This window comes from Triticum aestivum, chromosome 4A, assembly GCF_018294505.1.
Source record: "Triticum aestivum cultivar Chinese Spring chromosome 4A, IWGSC CS RefSeq v2.1, whole genome shotgun sequence".
NCBI classification, from domain to species: Eukaryota; Viridiplantae; Streptophyta; class Magnoliopsida; order Poales; family Poaceae; genus Triticum; species Triticum aestivum.
Window position 1 is genome coordinate 75,797,872 of NC_057803.1, and position 20,389 is coordinate 75,818,260.

Genomic DNA, 20,389 nt, shown 5'->3' on the forward strand with positions numbered 1-20,389 from the left:
CGGTGAGCCGACACGTGGTTCCTCTCGCCATTGAGAATTTTACACGTGGAAAATCCCCATTGGTCCGGGCTGTTAACGGGTTATCGGATCCAAACTGGAACCCAATAGCTTAACGGCGACCCGTTACGGTGGATGCCACGTGTCGGTTACCCTTGACGAAAGCAATTCTATGACGCGCGATTTATCGTCATGGAAGTGGACACTCCCGTGATGATAATTTTGGTAATGTCATGGAACACTTCTACGACAACACAGGTATGAATATCTTGATTCTGTCATAAAATCATCATGGATGTACATGCATGACAGAAAACGTGACCTACTGTGACAAACATGTATCATCACGGAAGTGTTTTTTTTGTAGTGATGGGAACCCGCACCACGACCACCTATCAAGTCGGTGGTGCTTTGACGCAGTGAAACTGAAGGAGCATCGGGTGGTGGTGTTGGCGACGCGTCAGTCAATCGAGGTGGAGGCACCGGAGGGTATAAGAACTGGCCGACATGGTGGATCATGAGTCGGGCCCCACCTTAGTTCTTGAGCAGGAAAATGAAGCCGTAGATAGCTAGCGGTGATTAGTCGGGGAAGAAGGCAACTACCCTAATGGTGGAGGGAATAGGGGAGATGGGGGCGTGAAGAACGGGAGGTTAGAGCGGGATTTGATGGAAAATCTTGACTGTAGGATGAAACAAGAAATGGACGCTGTAGGACTGGTCTAACGAATTGTTTACATCAGACTACTAATAGGAAGTGTTTCTCATTTTTTATAGCTAGTTGAGCCCGCCCACCCCCGGGCTAGAGAATGTATCATAGAAATTCTTAAGTGTAATCCATGTACTCGAGGTCAAATACATTGCTAAAGGGTACCAAAAATATATATGAATAACTAATAACATAGAAATTATGTATGTGCCACATCCCAATAACCCAATTTCAAACTATAACATGGGGAGTTTTAAAAAAACTTATACCTCAAATTAGATTTACTATTATTCATAACATGATTTTATCTTTAGTTTATTGAGTTTGTGGGTCGAATTTAAAATAAATATTTAGTACATTATATGTGAGCCATATACTCATATCCATGTACTCAGATGTTTTCAGAGTTTTTTTACATATAGCAAAGAATCTGGACCTCAGGTGCTCCGATTGCATCGCAAGGTTGGTCCACAAGATACATCATGCATCAAAATTATTTGAGCATGCCACTGTCTAGACAAGCATTCTTCCATGAGGAAATCCTCTACAAAACATGAAAGATGGGGTGTAAGTTGAGTTGTCTTAGTTGACTCATCGTGTTGTCATGTAGCTGTGAACATTTTTGAACACGTGGATGCCTTTACTTGAAATGGCGTGTTTTTGGCATGGTGTGTGGCTCTTTAGAAAATTTTGACATAGAGTGGAAACAACTATGTACTGCCTTTTGGAAAATATTTCATTTACTTTTCTCTATTTGATTTGTTTGATATTGGAAGGGGCCATTCAATTTTTTGATGTCTCTGCTGTCAGGTGGGTCCATCTTAGTGTATATGTCCATCCCCCACACCCTCTGATGTGTCCCGTACCCTACTATATATAAACCACCTGGCCCTGATTTGGACCAACCTAGATCCCATCCCCTTTCCCCCTCTACCAAGTGGCGGCGGTAGGCAAGACATGGGAGAATCATGGTAGAAAAGGGCGACTAAGGAATAGCTCCACTTGACGGGGTTGGGATCAAGTTGCGACCACCGGGTCAGGCAACGAAGATCTAGCAACCAGTAAGCGTTGAAAAAACGAGCATCAACGAATCTCAACACGGTAAGAAACTTGTCTCTAATGTCGTCGAGCAGATCTGGTCGCGACTATAACTCCAATAGTAGCGGTGATGAGTGGGTACCAAGAAGTCAACGACCACGGCAACAGAAAGGGCGAGCAAAGAAGGCAACACCTATAGAGGTTGGTCTGCTTGAATCCTTCAACCCCTCCCCACCCCTTTTCATCGCCTCTAATGCAGACATGAGACCAAAAGTGCTAGGGGATTTTGCTCCTCGTGTGAGCTTTAGTTGGTCTATCTTCTTTATCTCATACCTTTTCAAATCTCGTGTTACTTTTAAATCATATGAATAACATCGAACATTTGCGTCGATGAGTGCACCAATTAATGTTCCTTCTTACCCTTGACATATCTCCTTTGAACATGGGGTATGGATATAGATCTAGATTTCTTTGGTGTATATGAAGACATTTTTTGCTTAAAGGGTGCAATGCCTGGTATGCCATTAAGGAATCATTTCAAAACAGTCTTAGGTACATCATCAGATCTTAGGTAAGTGTACTGTCAACTGTTGGCTTACACCCGATTTGCGTTGCGTCGTATGGATGAAAGTGGTCCCGACAATATTGGTCAATGATGTGTGTGGCGTTGCAAATAATGGGCTTTTATCGGGGCAGTGGCTTTCCTCACCAATTGGAAGCGTCTCTTTCTCAATGGCAGCCATTTTTTTGCATGATAAGGCCACATCACCCTCCATCCCCGGTGTCGTGCCACGAGTAGTGGTGGCAGGCGTGATGTCATGTCCCGAGCAACCTCCCCGAGGGGTTCCCATAGCTCTGTAGCCTAGCTCAAGGTGAATAGCTAGGTTTCTCGCCCTAAGGTTTTTGGATCTCACTATTTAGATGCCTATGTGCATGGTCATGCGTTTGTGATTTATAGACTATGAAATCACTAAGCAAATCATAGTATCTTGTTGTCTAAGCACATGTTATCCGATTTTACATAGTGATGATTTGTGATCTATTATACAATTTTAGGCATTGTGCTGATTAGGATATTCCTCTGTCAGGACTTTGAGGTTCTCTTATAGTGTTTGTTTCTTGGGTTAATTTAGGTTACTCCGATTCCACTTGTTACTCCACCTGCAGTTGTTGCTTCAGCTCCTCAAGAGCATGTAAACACAAAGGAAATGTAAGGAACAAAACTACAGGTGTATTATCTATCTTCCATGCCAAAAATTTGGAAGTGAAAATTTGTAATCTTGAATTCATTGCAGAGAAGGCACTAAAGAAGATTGTACAACTATGGTGATCAATGATCACAAAGTAAGTGCACATTTATTAACACCTCCTCTTTAGACATAAAGTTGAGAGTTACAGTATCTTGTACTATGATTAATGGTCTAGTAATAGAGAATAGTTATACTGTTTGACTACTTTACATGTTAATCGTTGTTTCAAATGCAACTGGATCTTCAGATAAATGTATATTTATCACATACATTGGAAGTGTGGGTGACATGAGCTTGCAACACTTGACACGCCATTTTGAAATCATTCCAAAAGAGTCTTAGGTACATCGTAAGATCATAGGAAAAATATACTAGTCAATTATTGGCATACATTCGATCCGACTTGCGTCATATGGATGAAAGTGATCTTGAAGATATTGGTTGGTAACGTATGTAGCTAGCGTTCAAAATCACGACCTGCAGGCAGATAGTCGACTTCCTCATCAAGGGGGGCATCCTGGTTTGCTCCTCTCTCGTAGTGGACCTGGTCCTTTTCTCAATGGCGATCATTTTCTTTTTGGCACGACAAGGCATGACTAGTTGGGCAAGTGTTTGTTGGGAGTAGTCAAACTCACTTGCTTTTTATTATGTCTTATACCACTTTACACATTGTGTCAATTAGGATATTCCTTAGCCATACATTTTGCCATATAAGACTTGTGAGGTTCTCTGTAACATTTTTTTTTGGTAATTTAGGTTACTCTAGTTCCAAGTGTTACTCCATATGTAGCTGTTACTCCATCTCCTCAACAACATGCTATCACAAAGGAAAGGTAAAGAACAAAACTAAAAGTGTATAATCTGTCTTCCCTAATGACAAATTATAACTGAAAATTTGTAATCCTAAATTCATTGCAGAAAAAGTATCAAAGTACATGGTACAACTATGGTGACCAATGATCACAATGTAAGTGCATTAAAACCTTTCTGCAAGCATATAGTTGAGAGGTTCAACATCTCGTACTATGGTTAATGGTCCAGTAAGACTAAAGGAATGCTACTTTTTCACTAGTTTACATGTCCAATTACTATTTCAAATGCGACAAAACCTTGAGTTACCATGTATTTCAAACCCATGTCCAATTATTGTTGGCATACACCCGATTTGCCTCACATCGGGTATGCATGAAAGTGCTCCCAGAGATATTGGTCGGTGACGTGTCTAGTGTTGCAAATAACGAGCTTCTAGCAGAGAGTATACTTCCTCGCCAATCGGGGTGGGGGGGGGGTACTGTTTTGCACCTCTCTCGTAGTAGACTTGGCCTCTTTCTCAGTGACGATCATTTTTCTCTTTGGCATGACAAGGCGATGATGACCGTGCGAGTGTTTCTTGGGAGTTGTGAACTCGCTTGATCTACATTCTGATATATACTATTTTCAACATTGTGTTGATTAGGGTATTCCTTAGCCATAAGTTTTGTTGTATATGAGTGTGAGGTTCTCTTATAAGGTTTTTGTGTGCGGGTAATTTAGGTTACTCCGATTCCAACTATTACTCCATCTCCTCGAGAGCATGCCAACACAAAGGAAAGGTAAAGAACATAACTATAAGTGTATAATCTGTCTCTCGTGATGAAAATTTGCAAGCAAAAATTTATAACCTTGAACTCATTGTAGAGAAAGTAATAAAGAAGATGCTACAACTGTGGTGATCAATGACCTCAATGTAAGTGCACTAAAACCCCTCTTTAGACATAGAGTTGAGTGCAATATCTTATGGCTATTTTTCTAGTAAGAGGAAAATAATTACACTTTTGACTAGTTTTACTTGTCTAGTTACTGCTCAAATGCAATTAGATCTTTAGTTACCTATATATTTGTCACCGTGTAAGGTGCATGTGTGACATGAGTTTGCAATGCCTGTCATGCCATTGTGTAATTATTCCAAAAGAGTCTTACGTACACCGTAAGGGCATCTTCAACGCGAACCCTAAAAATGCCCACATTCGTTTGTACGTAGCTGCCAGGGCATAGTTTACCATCCAACATGGTATCCCATTGGTGTATGGACCTGTCCGAAATCCCACAAATCAGACACAAACCAGGTGGCTTTGCATGTGTCCAGACCACTGCCACCTACACGTTCGCCACCCCGGACCCACTCAAATCCTCTCCCACGCCCTCTCTCGCATGAAGCGGTTGTCACACATTCATGCTGGTGAGCGTCTCCATGATGGCTCAGAGCGGACACGACCTCTCACTAGAGCCGACATTGAAGTGGAACACCGTCAGAGAGCGCCACCTGCACCGCGTCCCAGTCTCCGCGCCTGTTCAATACCGCAGCGACGTTACTGGACGGGACGACTATGTACCACATTCAAACCAATTGCCCGTCCACCAGCCAGCCAACATTAAATAGGCATGACAACCCAGAAACCCACTCCAATGCCCGCATTGACACAATCCACCGCTTGGCCTTGCCGGTACCCGCTATTTGAACATGGCCTCGCCCGATACCATTCGCGCCACACTAGGTCTGCTTCCAATCCTCCTCCGTGCACCACCTCCGCCATGATCGCGAGCTCTCTAGAGCGACGAGGAGAAGAACGAGGTGGCCGGCCTTGTGGCTGGCTGGCAGGGCCGTCATGCTCGGTGAATACAAGTAAGCATGCCAGCGACCTCGCCGGAGGTGAGCGACGACGACTCGACGATGAGCCGGCACCCCTGCATGCGCCGATCCATGTCAGCCTCACCATGAAGGAGCAGTAGGTACACTTCGCCGCCGTCATGGCGGAGGAGCAACCAACACCGTGTGTCGGCGTTCCAACTAGCACATGAGGAGCAACACTACAACCTCTCACTCCTCGCGTATCACCGGCTGGTGGAGTGCCAAATCTACGGTGAGTTCACGAGCGAGGAGGCCGTGGCAGCCATGGCCGCGGTGAACCCGAACTTCGTCGAGGAGCAGCGGACACTCGACGAGGCCACATGCAGCGGGCGCGCGGTGGCATCAAAAGCGCAAGTGGTATGCAACGGGAACGCCAAACAGTTGTGTGCCATTGGCACCGCTACTACCACGAGGCCGACCCGTTCACGTCCATTGTTGACCTCACCTCCAACGGCGATGGCCAGGCGCAAACTCTGATGAGGAAGGATAGGGCATGGGAGACGATGCTGCCTCGTGTCCCATGTGGGCCTGTCCGTGTCCAATGTTTCACTCTTCCTCGCCGGAGATTGCAACTTTACTTCCCGCGGCTCATGGCTGCTGAACATGGACCCGAAGGGAAACAACAAGGACTTGAAGGATGGACTCTGGTGAAGATTTAGAATATGTTAACTTCCAGACGCTTCTTTTAATGAAATTTTTGACAAAGGGTGGGATTTATTGACTTAAAATGAAGCATCGAAGGCTTCACAAATTGACCAACCAGTTCCTTTTTATTTTACGCTCTCGGTAACACGTCAGCAGTCAGCTTGTACTGTTTCTTTGACGCTGTTAGAACGTGCGGGCTTCACAAATGGACCAACCAATTCCTTTTTATTTTACCGAAGAGAAGCTTCTGTCTTTTTTTTTTCTTGAGAAGAAATAGCTACAGAACATTCGGCCGCGCCGCCCAGCGCCGCAAAGCGGCCCGCCCCCGCCCAGCCCAAAAATTTCGAAATAAAATCCCCAGCCGAGAGGCGCGTGTCAGTTTTCAAAGCCATTTTTCAAAGCGGAGACCCCACCAAACCCCTGTCTCTCGATCCTCGCGAGTCAGCGCCATGTCGTCCCCACCACCACAGCGGCCACCACCCACCACCACTGCGCCCCCGCCTACCGCCACGCCCCCTCCTCCTCCGGCCACCGCCCCGCAGCCCCTGCCGCGCGCCTTCCTCGCCACCTCCGCCGCGCCGCAGCGTGCCGCCAACTCGACCCCGACCCCGTCGCCGCTCTTCACCGGCCGCCCATTGAACCCTAACCCTAGCCACCCCTCCCCCGCGCACGGCATCCTCTACCCCGTCGGCACATCGTCCACCATCCCCGCCGCCGCCGCCGCCGCGGCGAACCATCGCCGCGCCCCCCACGTCGGCGTTGCGTACCCGCGCGCCCACGCCCACGCCGTCGCTGTCCCCGTCACAGCAACGTCTCAGCAGCCCCAGGCGCCAGCGCAGCAGCGGTCCTACGCAGCGGTGCCTTGGGCGGTGGTGGCGGGCGTGACCCCGCGCCCAGAACACCCTCCCCGAGGGGTTCCAATAGCCCCGCATCCTCAGCTCAAGGTGAATGGCTATTTTTTAGTTTCTGGGCTTCGACTGGAAGGGAATTATACTAAACCTCGACCCTTCCCTTAATTCTCACCCTGAGGCTTTTGGATCTCGCCGACTGAATGCCTAGTCGGTAATGCGGCTAGGGTTTCATACGCAGATTGAGGTTTACTGCACTCATTTTGGCAATCTGATGAAGTATTGTTGTTGAGATAGGGCCGCCTTGTGAATGGTCAGGCGCTGGTGATTTATAGACTGTGAAATCATCGGAGAAAGGAAATCATAGTATCTTGTTGTCTGAGCACATGTTATTTGATTTTACACAGTGCTGTTTCATGTTCTGATTTATGGCCTTTCAGGCATTGTGTTGATTAGGATATTCCTTACCTGTAAATTATGCTGTCAGGATTTGTGAGGTTCTCTTGTAACATTTGTTTTTTGGGTAATGTAGGTTAATGCTGTTCCAGCTGTTACTCCATCTCTGGCTGCTACTCCATCTCCAGCTGTTACTCCATCTCTAGTTGTTACTCCATCTCCAGCTGTTACCCCATCTCCAGCTTTTACTCCATTTCCTCAGGAGCATGTCACCACAAAGGAAAGGTAAATAACGAAACTGCAAGCTTATAGTTTGTCTCTCGGACTGAAAGTTTTAAGTGAAAATTTGTAACTTGGATTTATTGCAGAGAAAGTACCAAAGAAAACGCTTCAACTGTGGTGATCAATGACCGCAAAGTAAGTCCATCTTTATTAAAACTTCCTCTTTACACATAGAGTTGAGAGATGTCATATCTTGTACTATGGTTAACACTCTAGTAAAAGGGGAACGATTCTACTTTTTGACTAGTTTACATGTCCAGTTACTGTTGCAAATGCAATTATGCAAATGGATCTCCAGTTACCTGTATATTTGTGATGCACGGAAGATGTATGGTGGGTGCCTGGGTGGAATTTGTAATTGTACTGATTAGAGTTGACATATGCAATATTTGTGCTCATTTGTGCTATGTTAATGGTCTAGTAAGAGGAGAATGGTTATACTATTTGACTAGTTTTAACATGTCCAGTTACTACTGCAAATGCAAATGGATCTTTAGTTGCCTTTAAATTTCTGACTCTCATCAGATGTGTGCATGACATGAGTTTACACTTTGTACTGATTATTGAAATGCTATTTTAGTTCCTATGGTAATATGACCTTATGGGGTGTAGTCTTTTTTACCATCGAGATGAAAAATGATCTAAAAATATTCCATTTTAAGCAAGCTCCTAATTCATTTTATGAGGGGTCATGATGCTGAGATTATATGTTTAGGTACTAATCAGATAAGCTTAGTACCTGAGTCGTAACAAAGTAGACCTTCGGCTCAGGAAGGACAAGTATATGTCGATCAAATTTCTCAATTCCTTGTTTGTCATCTAGATAGGCGAGTTCGATATCGTACTAGAACTGACATTTCTTCTGATCTTTTTTATTGTTCCAAAGGTTAACGTGTTAGACAGTGAGTCAGGATCCTTGTATGCTCTTTGTCGATCTTGGCTACGCAATGGTGTTCCACATGAAATTCAGGTTGGCATACTTCCATTCTTTCACCTTTCCTGCTTGTTGAACATTTTCTTTACTCTGGCATTCTCTGCATCAGCTTCTTTTATGTTTGAACGCGCTTCAGATGTCTCTCTGGTGGTTTTTGCACTTCAAAATGCTGTCTTTGACTCCTTGATTAAATCTATGGATTTTCCTTAGATAAATATTGAAGGGGAGCCTTGGCGCAGTGGTAAAGCTGCTGCCTTGTGACCATGAGGTCATGGGTTCAAGTCCTGGAAACAGCCTCTTACAGAAATGTAGGGAAAGGCCGCGTACTATAGACCCAAAGTGGTTGGACCCTTCCCTGGACCCTGCGCAAGCGGGAGCTACATGCACCAGGTTGCCCTTTTTTTTTCCTTAGATAAATATTCTATATGCTCGCTGAGAAAGAAAACATGTTATTAGTTAGGTAATTTTATGTTAGGAAATTTGGTCTATGGGTATTGGTCAAAGTAAATCTAGGAATTTTTATTCTAGGACCCATATATTTTCTTGAAATTATTATTCATTAATCCTGGTAATGCTCACTCTTATTTGCTTTAATTGCATCTATGTATTCTGTACACCAAAACATGATTTGAGTTAAACAGGACCTTCACTTTCTGTCCACAAAGATCATCCATAGATATCTGTGTCCTACTGTAGGACTGGATTTATTGTTGTGTGTTTTGGGGCTCCCCTCATATTACTTTCAGAGGTTATATATTTGTATTTTCTTATTCAAATTTCTTATCACTTGTGTCATTTTTGTTTTCAGCCAAGCTTTGTTGGAAACGTTGCACCACTTCTTCCAAGACCTTTGCCTGCTTCAGTTGTAGATTCTAGGATGTCAGAAAAGGACAATGATGTTGAGAATCAAGTTTCAGAAGAAGAGCAGGTATCTTGTAAAAATCATCTTTACAACATTGCTACGTTGATTCGACATACCTCTTAGTTATAATATTTTCCTGGCAATTCTGGATTGTAAATGACATCTATATTTTCCCAATCCTATAGCCAGTTTTAGGTTTTTGAACAGTTAAACTTGCTTCCATCAGTAGCAATATCTGTTTTCTGAAACATTCCTTTATAGAGACGGGAGGGTATTTGCTAATTCGTTATCAATACCACTGAATAGTAGGTCAATTGGCGCAGTTTGTTTCATACTCTGATACAAGTCTTGTGTTCTGTCAAAAAGAGGATTGATGGAGCTATAGTTTCATTTATTCATGTTTTGATCCATTTTCCTCTACCCAAGTACAGAGTTCCCTTCCACTTTCTTGTTTGGGATTCGAATTGATTAGAGCGGGAGTTTCAGTTCTGGCTTGTTTCATTCATTCTTTTTTTTTTTTTGAGCGGTAAAGGACAGTAGGAGAGGCTCCTACTGTCTTGTATTTAAATTTCTGTATTACATGTACAACAAGCCACTACCATCATCCACCTACATCTCCCATCCCAGAGAAGGGAGTGAGGGAGACATGGGTTGGATGATAGGGGAAGGGGGGCTAAAAGAGGGAAAACAGTGAAGGGGAAGATGCCGCCTACACAAGGGTGCTAATCAAAGAATCAATAAAAGGCCCAAGTCTAGGCTTAGCTCTATGGGCTAAGAGGGCAAAGTCTAACTTGAATCTGTTGGTCCAGGATCTATGAGTTGGAGGGATTCGTTGGGAAATTTTGCCGTTCCTCTCTTTCCATATACCCCACGCTGTCGTGAAAACCTCCATGAACATTGGTCTCGACCATCCATCCCTAGTAGCAAAAAAAAGGGCAGCCCCAGTGCATGTAGCTCCCGCTTGCGCAGGGTCTGGGGAAGGGTCCGACCACTTTGGGTCTATTGTACGCAGCCTTTCCCTACATTTCTGTAAGAGGCTGTTTCCAGGACTTGAACCCGTGACCTCATGGTCACAAGGCAGCAGCTTTACCATCCATCCCTAGTGGAATGAATCAAATTTAGTCTGTTGCCATCTGAGAGCCAGGTCATTTGCAGGTCTTCCCAACACTTCTTGCTGAATGGGCACGTGAAAAACAAGTGCTCCACCATTTCTTCAGACCCCGAGTCACATAGGACACAGTCCACGTTCTCGTCCACATTGAAGTTTTCGTATTGATTCTGTCAGCTAGGATCAGCCACTCAAAAAACATTGAGCTTCATTATACAGGCCAACTTTCAGATCCACACAAACGCCTTGTCGGCTGTGATGACCTTGAAATAGAATTTGTAGTATTTGGCAGACGAAAAGCTCTCCCCCCAGGTACAGACCCATTTGTCTCTCGTTGCGTTATCGGGTGACGTCGAGGCAGTCAACAGTTGCATGTCTTGGACCTCCTCATACACTTCCACGGAGAGGGGCGGGTGGAATCCTTGACTGATGTCCTCAATACCAAGTAATTCTGCCACAGAGGCGTCCTCGATTTTATTTAGAGAATGCTCGGGGGTGTGTATCACCAATGATCTCGTCTGGCCATAAATCGTTCCAAAACAGAGAAGTGGATCCATCCCCGATCTGAACTCTCGTGATCCTCTGTAAATATCATTCAGCTGCATTATGTCTTCCCACCAGAACGAGCCGTAAATTTCCGAAGCGTGAGGGACCTTGTCAGCATAGTACGTAGCCCACACTAGGTCGACCCAAGGCACGTCCTTTTTGTTGTAGAAGTTGTGTAGGTGTTTGAGAAGCAGACCCGTGTTTTCCACCTGAAGATTTATTATGGCAAGGCCCCTTTCTTCTTCGGGTGACAAACAATGCCCCACGCAGCAAGAGAGTTGCATGATTCTCCATTTCCCCACGCAGCAAGAAAGTTGCATGATTCTCCATTTTCCATTTTCTTACGCCAAAGACATCTTCTTCGGATCTTGTCGAGGTGCTCAATCAGCTTTGGAGGGAATTTAATGGTGCACATTGGGTAGATTATCATAGAGGTCAGGACTGAATTCAGGAGCTGAAGTTTCCTGCCATCGGAGAGCATGCTGGTGCGATGAAGACAATCGCCTCTCAACACTGTTCACCACTGGCATAAGATCTGTCATCGTTGGTCTTGTAGTTCCCATTGGCAATCCCAGATAGGTGAATGGCATCGAACGATCGAGCACCGAAAGATTTGAGCTAATTCAGCAGCCAGAGCTCCAGTAGTATTGATGGCTACTAGGACAGATTTCTGAAAATTAATTTCAGACCAATGGAATCAGCATAATCCATTTTGCTAGCTTTTGTAGGGCACGCTGGCATGACAAGTATCATGTCATCGCCGTACTGTATCACTGGGTAATCTGGTGATCCTCGTGCAGGGATGGGGAGTTCAATTATGTTGGGCCGATGTGCTTCATTGATAGCCGACTGGAGAAGATCTGCCGCAAGAATGAAAATGAGGGGGGAAAGAGGATCCTCCTGACGGACACTGCGTTGACAGATGAATTGTCTGCCGGGCACGCCATTCAACAGCACCGACGACGTCCCAGAGTTGAAGATACACTCAATCCACCCAAGCCAGCGAGCGTCGAAGCCCATGTTCTTCATAATTTCCAGCATAGCAGAGTGTTCAATTGTATCGAAGGCTTTGGCAAAATCCAGCTTTAACAGAACTATTTCTTTTCCAGAGTTTTGACATTGAAAGATGTACTCCTGGATTTTGCGGTCGCGTAGGAAGCCGTACTGGTTCCTATGAACAATTTTCAGTATCAATTTTTGGAGTCGATTTGCAAGGAGTTTTGTAATGATCTTCAAACAGCAGTTCAATAGTGTAATTGGCCTGTAGTCATTTGTTGTTTGAGGCGATCCAGTTTTCGGGATAAGAGTAATGAATCCCGAATTGATGCTTTTCAGATCGAAGGCTCCATGGTAAAAATCACCACACATCTGATAGAAATCGTTTCTGATGATGTGCCAGCAGGTTTTCAGAAACATGCCAATGAACCCGTCCGGTCCAGGAGCGCGATCAGCAGGCATTTTTTTGACAACCTCGTCAATTTCCTCATGTGTGAAAAGACAATGTTTCCAAACCATGTACCTTTTGGATTATGGATGGTAAATCAAATTTCATAGCCGGAGGGGATGATTCACCTAGTCGCTGTTTAAAGGCTTGGAAAAGGACAGCCTCTTTGGCAGCATGATCATGCACTTCAGTGCCATCAGGGAGCTTGAGAGATGCAATTGTGTTTTTTCTGCACCGTTCAGTTGCCAAGGCTTGAAAAAGCTTGGTGTTCTCTTCTCCGTATTTAATCCGTCGAATAGTGCAACGCTTCTTCCAGTAGGCGTTTTGGTGCCGCAGGAGGGTGAGGAGATGGGCTTTGACAATCCTTCTGATGTTCTTCTCTGGGGTAGATAGTGTCCGTAGGTCTTCGAGCCCATCGGAGACAGGTTTTCCTAGAGCCATCGCCGTAGTGTTTGGATACGAGAGAGTCCAATTACTCGAAGAGAAAACCCAATCAAGTTGTTCCAGCAAGGGATCCTCTTGCATATTGCTCCAGGTGAATGAGTGCCCTTTTAGGGGAATTTCAACTAGTGCCTGACTGCGGATTACGTCATTGGATAACATGATATCATTTAGGTCTCCTCCAGGTTTATTCCTGTTACTTACGGATCTTATGAAATTAAAATCGCCCAAGAGGAGTTCTGGATGTTTAGGTCATAAAGCCAAGAAGCGAAAGAATTCCTGTCTTCGCCACGACATGGGCCATATATATTGAAAAGCTTCCAAACATTTCCAGATAACTTAGAAGTAAATTCAATACCCAGTGCAAAAATATCAGAGAAAGTAGTTACTCCATCACAGACTGAACTATTCCACACGGAAGCAAATTTATCGAATTTTCGGGGACAAAGGTCTTGATGAAGTTCAAATCAAAGTGCATATGCTTGGTCTCTTGCAAACATATTACATCACAACCACTGATAGAAATGGCGTTTCTTATAGCTAGTAGCTTATCATCTGAATTTATTCCGCGCACATTCCAAACAAGCACCTTCCATTGTTTCTTACCAGACATGGATGATTATGTAGTGGAGGAGGAAGAAGTCTCTTCCGGCGGCTCAGCCGTCAACTTGGAAGTGGAGAGCTCTTCGTCTGGAATCCCACATCTGACAGTCCCAATGTGTTGGAGTACTGGAAGCGGGGTAGGATCGCCGCCGTCTTGGCGATGGGAGCAGCAGCAGAGGTGGTGTTGGCCTGGTTTGGAGCAGCTGGGATCATCCTAGGATTGACTTTGCTTTTGGTGGTGCGAGTCTCTGCCAGGGAGGGGCCTTGAATCCGTCGTACTTGTTCCCCTGGTCACTACGACGAAGCTGGGTAGTGATAATTTCAGCAACTATCTTAGTCTTGCGTCCCTTGTTTGCGGTGGGTCTGTCAGAGATCATTGCAGTGGTGTCACTCATTACAATATCATTCCCCAGGCTATCAGACTATATCTGTAGCAACAGGTTTGGTATCTAATTCATGACAAGCTTCATCAGAGTATGATAGAGTAGCAAAGGCAGTGTTCCAATTCATTTGGTCAACTCTAACCACTTCCATTATGTTCAGAGGGACCAGTGTCGGCCAGGTAGTTTTCAGAGCATGAGCAACAAACAAGAACTGCAGTTTCTTGCAGAAAAGAGTAGCATTCTGATCCATACCTGGTTCATAAGTTATCATCAAAGGCATAGCTTTATAGATGTAAGACCTGAAGAAATCAATGAGCTGGTTGAAGGGCAGTACCCTGAAGTTCCTGTGAAGCTGGTTGAAAGGCCTAGGGATGAATTGGTAGGGTGTCACAGGAAAGATGGCTATGGCTTCCAAGCTTTGTGGTGGTGGTGGTGTGCTGGAGGAGCTCATTTCTTTCCGGAACCCCACGATTTGGTTCTCTCTAGGAGCCTGTTGCCTATTCATTTTGGGTTGCCAAATCAAATGCTGACGATCCGCCCTGAAATTACATTGAGATGTATAAATCTGTTTTTTCCTCCATATCAAAGATCCTTGAACATTTCCTTGCTTGCTGTGCTCATATATCCTTCCTTTCATGGACTGATTGGCATTCACTTTAGAAATCTGTATCTTAGGCTTCTAGAAATATATGGCAGTATTAATCCCCTCACAATTTGCAGAGATATGCCCAAGAAAGGAACGCCCTGAGCACCAGAGACGCGATGGACAGAGTATTGACCAATGTAATGTGGATGAGCAGTGTTTCATTCATTCCGTACCCTTTACCTTTTTTTCCGTTTATATAAGTGTTTGAAGCCTTATATCCTGCATATGCTAACTGTTGCTTGTGATTGCTTTTAATCCTTATTATGGGTCCATTATTTGTCTGTTCTGGAAAGTGAAACTTGTGTCTCATTTGCTCATGTTGAAGGTTTAAATTGGGTTGGTGAGCATTGCATTAAATAGCATCTAGCTAAACATTCCACACCTTACCTGTTGGCAAGATTGGGCACATCTGTTGTACCTTACCAAAATATGTTAAATTCCGTAGATTATTTCTCATTTGTTGAGACCAAATGGATAAAGGATCAATTTTAAAATGCGACTTTAGGGTGGAATTTACTTGTTTTATGACCTTTTATTACCCAGTATGTTTACCCTGCTTTGGTTAATTTTACCTCTTATCTTATTTTTCTATCACCAAAAACACTAGTTGGGGTGTTTAGACTGATACCATTATATTTGATGTTTTATTGCGCAGAATGATACTGCTGCTGAATATACTGTGGCTGACTTGTTGAGGGAGCATGTAACTCGTGCAAAAAATATACGTGCCAAGTATGTACTTCTCCCAGACCTCTTCTGTCTTTTTACTAGAGGTTGAATCAATCACCAGTAGAAGATTAGGCCAATAATAATGTGCAGACAGTAATGTTTTTCAAAATGTGACCAATGTAATCATTTTTGTCTTTGGTGAGTTGTCATTAAGTTTGATAATTAGGTGTGCCTTTTTCCATGTTCAGATCTGTCAGCTTGTTGTATTGGCAAGCTCTCAAGCATGCAAAAATGTGAGCATGCCAATATGATCTTGGCTGGATTTTGAGTTAGTCTTTCATTTTAACGTAATTTTGTTTGGCAGATTGCGCAAGGAGCGGCAAGTCCGGATTGAGAGATACAAGCAGCGCCTTGCACTTCTTTTACCTCCACCACCACCCCCACCTAGCGAGCCATGATGGACTTATATACAAACCAACTGATGAGATTGGAAGTGCCATGGCTTCCATGTTGCCTTTGTGTTGTCATGTTAAGTTACAGAATCTGTAGAACCGGAGACAATTCCAGATGTTGTACTGTTACTCTGTTTTAGAATTCATTCCAGCCGCCAAATAATCAACATTAAACTTTGCATCTTTGCTTGGAATGTTTTTCTTCCGGAGAATTTAGCATTTTCTTTTTGGAACATTTGCTCCATGTAAATGTGTGTCGAGAATCTTTCTAGACCAACAATTGAACTATTTCTCTAGCATGGTATAATTTCTGCTCTTTATGTACTCCCTCTGTAAACTAATATAAGAGCGTAGTGATCTAAACTAAATGCCTTTATATTTCTTTACGGAGGGAGTAGTTATTACAGTTGTCATCTGTCAGCTAATTAACCTGTTTTTATGTGACGATTGAGATGTTATCAGCCATCAGAAACATGAAGATTTAGACTCGAAGCATGCCTAGCTAGGGTATGGGCTCAACGTAAATAACGTGAAGATTTAGACTCGAAGCATGCTTGAGTTTCTCTTGCTTAGCTAGGATAAATAACATATTGCTGGCAGGTAGTTCGTATGCACGTCCTAGGTGACTAGTTATTGTCTTTGAGCGGGTTTCACTGACTACACGTAAGAAAATTTTGAGACAGTTATTGTCTTTGTGCAAGTTATTTCTCCCAGAGTTGGGACATTTATTCAGAACATTTCGAATTTTTTTTTACATAAACTCTTCAATGACCATTCGTGAAAAAATGAATTCCTTCAAAAGAAAATCAATAAATCAAATGAATCACTCCTTTGAACAACAAACAGCACCGGCGCGATCAGCTTCTGTTCACCACCCTGCAGTTCCTCCTGACCTCCCCCATGCTTCCGGTCAGCGGGGCGATGTTGCCCATCTTGATCATCGCCGTGGCGAAGCTCCGGAAGAAGTCGGCCTGGCTGGCGGCGAACCGCTCGACGACGGGCGCCGTGGAGGCCGCGGCGCCGTCCGGCGCGGAGAGCATCACCTGGTCGGACCGGAGCAGGCCGCGGTTGCGCAGCAGGTTGTGGTAGTAGCTGTTGTCGAACGCGTCCGGCGTGGCCGGGTCGAGGTTGTTGAGGCGCGCGTCGGCGGCGCCGGCCGCCGGGCAGCTCTGTCGCAGGGCGGACAGGTACGCCCCGTCCAGCGTCGGGTCCGGCTGCCCGGTGCCGGCGAAGTTGTCGAGCCTCTCCTGGAAGAACCTGCACTGCGCCCGGCCGATCGTGTGCGCTCCTGGAAGATGAAGCGAGACGTACGTGTCATTTGAACCGCTCCAGTCGTGTCATAACATATAGAGACCGAGGTTTGATCCGAGGAGCTGATGGTGGATCAGCAATGGAGTGCGTCGTGGTACCTTGGAGGGCGACGAAATCGGTGTCGTCGAGGCCGACGTCGGCGAACTTCTGCCGAAGGACGTTGAGGGTGTCCGTGGGGGCGGGGAGGTTGTCGGCGGCGTCGAAGTTGGCCGTCGTGCCGTCCCTCCGGCCCAGCAGCACCCTCCAGTAGGGCCCTCCTGCCAGCTCGACGGAGACCTCGGCGGCGAGTGCGACGATGTCGGCGCAGGAGACGACGCCGGGGCACGCGCTCTCCAGGGCGGCCTTGATGTCGTCCACCACCGGGAACCCGCGCGCCGAGTTGTTGTTCGGGGCGGCGTTCTTCTCGCTGTTTATCGCCGGGCCGTCGTCCAGCAGCAGCGACCCGTCGCAGCCCTGCACGCGAACACGCACGTTAGCTTCAGCTCAAATCATATACTACTAGCAGCGGCGGCGCATGCACGCACGGTGGAGGTAGACGGTGCTTACGTTGACGAAGCAGTCGTGGAACTGGAGGCGGACGAGGCTGGCGAGGATGCGCGGGTCGGCGGTGCGCGCCGCCTGGATGACGCGGCGCACCGTGTCGTAGACGTGCGGGCACGACACGTCGTAGTAGGCCGGGCTCAGCTGCTGCGCCCGCGCGCCCTGGAGGAGCGCCATGGCGGCGAGCAGGGCGCACACGGCCAGCAGCGCCGCTGGCAAGGGAGAAGGAGGCGCCATCTTGATTTGCTACCGAGAAGTAGAACCAACAAGATCAATCAATTCGATCTCGATCTCTCTTTCGCTTGCTCGGTCGCGCTAGCTAGCTTGTTGGTGTGCTGATCTGCTCTGCTTGCGCTTGTGATTCTTGGAGCGGGCAATGCCGATACGGCGGTACTTATAGCAAAGCTAGCGCGAGGCTTCCTAGAATATGAGTGGACTCGCTCTTGGGACGCAACGCGGAGGTTGATCTGGTAGTTTTGGCACTGTGGTTGAAAGGGTCCGTAAAACCATAAACTATGTGCTGATACGGTTTAGCACTGGGTCCACACTCAACTAATAACCCTATAATAATTTATTTATTCCAAAAAGCGTATACTCAGAAGGCGTGTGGGAGTACGTTTGTGTGTTGATGATGCGGTTGGGCGGTGCTTTTCTTTGACACGCTCATTGTTGGTGATACTCCTTAGCTCCTGAATTAGTCTATGCATGCAGGGAGTGAATTTTCCAGATAGAGAATTAGTCTGTATACCACGAGGGGGGCGCACTGCAGGCAACAGATAGAAGTATGCACTTCAGGTGGATGAAATTCTATCGTTTGATGTCATCTGCAAGGACATCTTTGCAGCAAAGATCACACGTGATCGAAATGAAGCTGGCCATCACCGTGTGCTGGGAAATTTCCCCGAGGATCGAGTTAGTGCAGGCGTGATCAACAAATGATTGTACTTTTCGACAAAGGGTGGATTTTATTTACTCAAAATGAAACATCAAGTGCATACACGCACAGTAAGCACACACAAGCTTCTACATAGTTAGAATGAACACAACCAACACTAGCGCACACACACACAAAAACACCAGCAAAGAACAATTTTTGCCGATTAATGACAAGGTTATCAACAAATGATTGTACTTTTCGACAAAGTTATTGTTGGCAGCACAGTAAATCTACATCCAATTAATGACATCCCAAATTCAGTTATTGTTGTTGGACAATTTTTCTTATTTTGTTAGGATGCTCATGCTTACAGTTAGGTGGCGGCAAAGATTTTTTAGTTCGGATTATAAGCTATCACATTATATCCCTGTTAGAGCAACTCTAGCAGACCTCGCATTTTGCCGATCCGTAAACTATGTTTGCAGGTCGCATGGGGGCGCTTATGCAGGCTGAAAAATGCGGCGGCAGAACAGAAACCGCAAACAGACCCCTAATATTTTAAAAAAGTTGTTTCGCGCGAGAAATTTAAGCAGCAGCTCGCCGGATCTCGCTCGCATAGATGGTTCTTCTTCGCATAATAAGTTCGTACACTCCACATACATATTAAAGGTCAGAGATGCTAGACACGGCCTACGCTACCGCACCATGATACGTCCATTTTGCATCATGCTTTTATATCGATATTTATTGCATTATGAGCTGTTATTACACATTATGTCACAATGCATATGCTTATTTCTTTTATTTTACAAGGTTTACATAAAGAGAGAGAATGCCGACAGTTGGGATTTTGGGCTGAAAAAGGAGCAAATATTAGAGACCTATTCTGCATAGCTCCAAAAGTCCTGAAACTTCACAAAAGTTATTTTCAGAATATATAAAAAATACTGAGTGCAAGAAGTACCAGAGGGGGGCCACTCACCAGCCACGAGGGTGGGGGGCGCGCCCTACCCCCTGGGCGCGCCCCTGCCTCGTGGGCCCTCTGGTCGCCCTCCGATGCCCATCTTCTGCTATATGGGATCTTTCGTTGAGGAAAAAATCATAAGCAAGCTTTCGGGACGAGTCTCCGCCGCCACGAGGCGGAACCTTGGCGGAACCAATCTAGGGCTCCGGCGGAGCTGTTCTGCCAGGGAAACTTCCCTCTAGGAGGGGGAAATCATCACCATCATCATCACCAACGCTCCTCTCATCGGGAGGGGGCCAATCTCCATCAACATCTTCACTAGCACCATCTCCTCTCAAACCCTAGTTCATCTCTTATATCCAATTCTTGTCTCTAAGTCTGGGATTGATACCTATAGGTTGCTAGTAGTGTTGATTACTCCTTGTAGTTGATGCTTGCCGGTTTATTTGGTGGAAGATCATATGTTCAGATCCTATATGCATATTAATACCCATCTGATTATGAACATGAATATGCTTTGTGAGTAGTTATGTTTGTTCCTGAGGACATGAGAGAAGTCTTGCTATTAGTAGTCATGTGAATTTGGTATTCGTTCGATATTTTGATGAGATGTATGTTGTCTCTCCTCTAGTGGTGTTATGTGAACGTCGACTACATGAAACTTCACCATTATTTGGGCCTAGAGGAAGGCATTGGGAAGTAATAAGTAGATGATGGGTTGCTAGAGTGACAAAAACTTAAACCCTAGTTTATGCGTTGCTTCGTAAGGGGCTGATTTG

The 20,389-nt window shown here is 45.4% G+C and overlaps 2 protein-coding genes across 4 annotated transcripts; one reads left to right on the forward strand and one right to left on the reverse strand.

Moving 5' to 3' along the window:
• The first annotated feature begins 6,686 nt into the window (after positions 1-6,686).
• Positions 6,687-16,217, forward strand: LOC123085239 (proline-rich receptor-like protein kinase PERK2). 3 transcript variants are annotated; one of them, XM_044506864.1, is made up of 8 exons: positions 6,690-7,248; positions 7,685-7,833; positions 7,917-7,965; positions 8,717-8,800; positions 9,573-9,692; positions 14,872-14,934; positions 15,453-15,529; positions 15,831-16,217. In XM_044506864.1, exons 1-8 carry the CDS (start codon positions 6,754-6,756, stop codon positions 15,922-15,924), a joined length of 1,131 nt encoding a protein of 376 aa, XP_044362799.1. In that variant the 5' UTR covers positions 6,690-6,753; the 3' UTR covers positions 15,925-16,217. The 3 variants fall into 3 exon arrangements, with proteins under 3 accessions (XP_044362801.1, XP_044362800.1, XP_044362799.1); XM_044506865.1 differs by lacking the exon at positions 14,872-14,934 and having other exon boundaries at positions 6,688-7,248; XM_044506866.1 differs by lacking the exons at positions 15,453-15,529; positions 15,831-16,217 and having other exon boundaries at positions 6,687-7,248; positions 12,081-14,934.
• Positions 16,218-16,590: 373 nt separating this feature from the next.
• LOC123085240 (peroxidase A2-like) lies at positions 16,591-18,121 on the reverse strand. Its single transcript, XM_044506867.1, has 3 exons — positions 17,776-18,121; positions 17,328-17,682; positions 16,591-17,206 (listed from the first exon to the last, which is right to left on the reverse strand). Exons 1-3 carry the CDS (start codon positions 18,004-18,006, stop codon positions 16,776-16,778), a joined length of 1,017 nt encoding a protein of 338 aa, XP_044362802.1. The 5' UTR covers positions 18,007-18,121; the 3' UTR covers positions 16,591-16,775.
• Between the last annotated feature and the right edge of the window lie 2,268 nt (positions 18,122-20,389).